This window comes from Prosopis cineraria, unplaced genomic scaffold (assembly GCF_029017545.1).
Source record: "Prosopis cineraria cultivar Desert tree isolate PC_DT_omini unplaced genomic scaffold, ASM2901754v1 PC12, whole genome shotgun sequence".
Lineage (NCBI taxonomy): Eukaryota > Viridiplantae > Streptophyta > Magnoliopsida > Fabales > Fabaceae > Prosopis > Prosopis cineraria.
In genome coordinates this window covers 42193358-42198212 of record NW_026555343.1, presented here as the reverse complement: position 1 = coordinate 42198212, position 4855 = coordinate 42193358, and the positions used below count along the sequence as shown (strand labels likewise).

At 32.1% G+C, this 4855-nt stretch overlaps 1 protein-coding gene across 1 annotated transcript; it reads right to left on the bottom strand.

Annotated features, from left to right (window-relative positions):
- Nucleotides 1-2233: 2233 nt before the first annotated feature.
- Nucleotides 2234-3564, bottom strand: LOC129287747 (transcription repressor MYB6-like). The gene is made up of 2 exons (XM_054923974.1): nucleotides 3369-3564; nucleotides 2234-3246 (listed from the first exon to the last, which is right to left on the bottom strand). Exons 1-2 carry the CDS (start codon nucleotides 3499-3501, stop codon nucleotides 2456-2458), a joined length of 924 nt encoding a protein of 307 aa, XP_054779949.1. The 5' UTR covers nucleotides 3502-3564; the 3' UTR covers nucleotides 2234-2455.
- Between the last annotated feature and the right edge of the window lie 1291 nt (nucleotides 3565-4855).

The window sequence follows — 4855 nt, the reverse complement described above, 5'->3', positions numbered from 1 at the left end:
GCTAAATATGTAATACTCCCTTCGTCTTAAATTATAGAGAATTTTTTTTAAAAAAATTCATCCTTAATATAAGACACTTTAAGTAGATTAAAGTTTTATTAAATGCGCTAATTTTAATATTACCCTTTCTCTTTCTATAATTAATTTACATCCCTTCTCTTTTCAATATATTAAATGATGGGTATTTTTGAAAGTTTATATTTTTTTTGAAAAGATAAGATTGTTTAGTGTATTTAATAAGGTTCATTGATATGTGAGATTTTATCTAAAAATATTTTATAATTTGAGACGAAGGGAATACTTAGCAAATAATTGATGACGCTATTTATATAGGTTTCTTGTACAAGTGAAGAATGAAAAGTTTATACATATATACGCTAACTTCTTATGAAAATATGCTAACTTCCGGACAAAAAAAATGAAATAAGTGTAATTTTTAAATTCCTAGATATTTAAAAGCAAACAATATTTTTTAAGACTTGAAAACTTTGACAAAATTAAAGATAAAAAAATAGTTGTTTAAACAAAAGCGAGTGATTTTTTGTTATAAAAAAAAGATAAAAGAGTGAATTGACTCCTATAATATATGCCAAGGAATATCTGTAATCTTAAATTTATTTTTGTGCAATGTTAAATTTCTAATATAAACGTTTCCATCTCCATGCATGTAAAAAGTATAGATTCGTGAAGTACATAAAAGTTGAAGGGAGAAAGATGCCAAGAAAAAAGGGGTGGAGGAGAAAAGTTATTTTTTTCAGTAGACAAAAACTTAAAAGTTATTAATATTGTTAGAAGTTACTTAATTTAACATTTGCATTTGTTCATCACAAAACAATAAATATCACACATGTTAGAAACGCTGCATCTTATGGATAATAATAAAGTTTTTGAGTTCTTTATCACAGTTCATTCAAATATGAAGATATAAAGAAAATTAGAATAGAAGTTGTTTTTGATTAATTGAAATATAAAGCACGAAGCTGTGTATATTATAACTGGAAATAAATTAATCTATCTCATTTTAATGCACAACTTCAATTTTTTTCAAAAATTGTGGACGAGTCAAATATGATTTGAATTTCTTAAAGTATACTTTACCCCAAGTGCACAAAAGTCAAAAAGATAATTAAGTGATGAGCTTCGTTTATATGAGGCGTACATAATGAAAAGTGATGCCCACCAATCCCTCTCCCTCTCCCTCTCCCTCTCCCTACACACACACACACACACACACACACACACAGTTTAAGTATTTTATCTGTTTCAAAATAACAGTTTTTATGAAGTTTTTGTTTTAGTTTAAAAATAATTGTTGCTTTATAATTTCAACAATATACTCCATCCGTTTTAAATTATAAGATATTTTTAAACAAAATCTCACATATCAATAAAACTCATTAAATACACTTTACAACCTTATTTTTTAAAAATATATAAATTTTTAAAAATACCTTTCATTTAATAATCCATCAATGAAAGAATATTGAAGAGAAAATAAATAGAAAGAGTAATATTCAAAAAGTATTATTAATGAAATATTATTTTTATTAAAGTGTCTTATATTTTGGGACGCTGATTCTTCCGTAAAAGTGTTTTATAATTTGAGACGGAGAGAGTAATATATTAATCATTCTGCACCATTTTCCCTTTTTCGCTAATAAGAATAATGACAGGTGGAGTATAAATACTTGGAAAATATTTGTAGTTAACTATTAATAAATTTTTTTGAAATAAATAAATTTTATTTTAATCTAGTATATTCAATAAGTTTTTTAAAATTCATATGTGTATAAGCTAAACATATGCATTGAAATGGAAGAAGTATAGTAAATCTTGATATGTTCGAATTTAACCGCACACACACGTGACTTTGGAGTGCTACACTTGCGGACTTGCCCCAATATCCCACCGTTTTCGAGCACCCAATTCTAAAGTTTGGTGCCTTATTTCGGATTAAAAAACGAATTTACCTAAATATTATTTACATGAACAAACAAAAAAAATTTACTTATGAGAGCTCATCAACTGTTAAGAATTCAATAATCTTAAATTTAAATTTTTTCTTGGCCAACAAAGATAGATTAATTTAATTTATATGCATAGAGAAATGCACCGATTTTAAAACAAAAAAACAATAACTTGACTGTGTTTTCCACAGAATTCTCAAACTCAAATCTAACAAGCGGTACAGCGCCGCATTGCCGAGAAAAAAACGGGAGAATGGACAAGCAGGTGAGCACGCGAAGCATTTCCTTTAATTTTCAGATTTCACATGACATTATTATTTCTTATTTACTTTAATTTTCCAAAATGTCCCCAAAAAATAAAAAGAAAGGGAGGAGAGAATTGGAGGGAGAGGAGGGAAACTGTAAGTTCCATATTAACACGTAAGCTAGCTAGCTAGTCCATATTTTATTCTGAGATATTAACCTGATTATTTGCATCTTAATATGGATCAAACCAGCAAGGATTCAGCAAAAGACTCTAGTTCCTCTTGGCTTTCTTGGTTATTCAAGAGCTGGAAGTATTCCTCGTACAGCTTCTCGAGCGTCCCGTGCTGCTCCGCCGACGTTGGAAACTCCGACTGCCCCTCCATGTCAGACCCGTTGACCAGCTCATGCTCTTCCTCGAGCAACCCCACAAACCCCTGATCTTCTTCGTCACCACAATAAGTATAATTATAATTATAATCACTATAGTTATTGTTGTTATTATTCTCTCCCCAGGCGTTCCCTTTCTTCTCTTGGCTGGTAGATCCGCTGGCCGAGTTGGAATCAAACGAGTTCAAGTTCTGGTTACTATCGCTCCGGGGAATCGAAGAAGACAAGCAGGCCGAGATCCTGATGGGCTTGGGCAGATACACTATCGTCTTCTTCTCCAACTCATCTTTCTCTGCCTGCGCTCCATTCTCACGCGCCTTGCCTTTCTTCTTCTTCCTGGGCAGTTTCTTCCTGGAAGCGTGATTACGATCTGGGGAAGCTGGAAGGGACGAGAGCTTCTTGTGAGTGATGGGGTCGGTTCCTTGGTTGCGAAGCCTCTTGCTGAGATGGGTGTTCCAGTGGTTCTTGATTTCGTTATCTGTTCTGCCGGGCAATCTTCCTGCGATGAGAGACCATCGATTTCCGAGAAGCGAGTGCATTCGAATGATGAGATCGTCTTCTTCGGGCGTTATGTTGCCTCTCTTTATGTCTGGTCTGAGATAGTTCATCCATCTCAGCCTGCAACTTTTCCCACACCTCAAAAGCCCTGCATATCGTAATTCACGAGTGACGAAGGAAGAGCAATTCAGAGGAAGAAGAGAGAGCAAAGATGAATCAGGGATTGGTAGGTGGAATAGGAGTGAAGGAGAAGAAGAGAGTGAGGAATACCAGCTCGTTTTGGTAAGGATCTCCATTGGCCTTCGCCATGAGCTTGGATGTACTTGGTAAGCAATGCATCTTCTTTAGGAGTCCATGGCCCTCTGTGCAGCCCCACTTTTGCGCAGCAAGGAGCTCTTCCCATCTCCAATGGGTTTCAGCTCGCACAGAGAGAGAGAGAGAGAGAGAGAGAGCTCTGTGCCAGAAATGGAACAAGAGCACCTAAAGATCCCAACGCCCACGTTGCCCTTTTAAATGACGAAGCAACCATTTTTTTTTTCATTATTTTTTTTTTGATTGACTATTAATGTTTTTTTCAACCCACCTCCCCAAAACTATTGGTTCTGCAGAGCCCACTCTGGCTGCTATTATTTCTTACGTGTGCGCAAATCTTGAGGAATCAATACATATCATGCTAATCACTTTTAAGATTTCATATACTTACATTTCATATGTTTTTTCCCAAAAAATTATATGTTCATTTCTGTTAACATTTTGATGAATATCCATAAACTTGGCTTTTTATTAAATTTTCATAAAAAATATAATCTTCTCCAAAAGTATAATCATAAAATCATTATATTGACAAGACCAAAACAATCACTATATATAATATATATTGAAGTTTAACCGTAAATGATGGCTATTGATAATAACTATACTTAAATTAACATTAATTGCTAACGTAAAATCATTGATTTTAGTAAATATCATTAAGTTATTTTAGTTTTTTAAAAATCATATAATTGTGTAAAATAATAATTTTAGTAATAAACATAAATAAAAAATAAAAATATTAAAGTCAATATCAATACAAATTATAAAATCTATACTAAAAAAACTGTAAATTATAAAAATTTTAGTATTTATAAGTTGAAATAATAGATAGTCTTGTAACATCTAAAATCTGCAAAAATAACCATATATCATTACAACTTGGAAATAATATATTCTTACACAAAATTCTTTTTTTCAGCATCATGCCCTTGTTATTTTATATTTTAATGAATTTTTTAAATTATAAAACAGTATTCAAATATTAAAAAATAGGTGAAATTTTAAAAAATATATTTTAATTTGATGTAATTTTACATTTTTATTGTTATGCTTTTGTTATAAGATTATTATTTCGTCATTGTGATTGCGATTATAATAACAAAGCAGAGACTCGTGCACGAAACTCAACAAACGTTCTTCCATCTGTCTTTCTTCTGCATGCGTACTTGTCCTCCAAGTGCTCTGTTTTTCGTTTTGTTTTGATGGACAATAAAGTAAAAGCCCACCCAAACCAAGTGCTTCTGGGTATGTACGCATCTTCGTATTTCATTCTCGACCCCTCCCCCTCCCTTTCTACTCTGATTTTTTTTTTCCTCGTGTTTTTTTTTATTTTTGTGGCCTTAGTCGTATGCATGCGTCACTTTGAATCTGAACAAAATACTTAGTTACGGCCTCTCCAGGTTAAAAAATTTCAACATTTTTGAAAGTTATTTCAGTCAAAC

Coding starts and splice junctions, on each gene's coding strand:
- LOC129287747 (XM_054923974.1), bottom strand. CDS start 3,501: ATGGGAAGAGCTCCTTGCTGCGCAAAAGTGGGGCTGCACAGAGGGCCA. Junction 3,247..3,368: donor ATCCTTACCAAAACGAGCTG/GTATTCCTCACT, acceptor TACGATATGCAG/GGCTTTTGAGGTGTGGGAAA.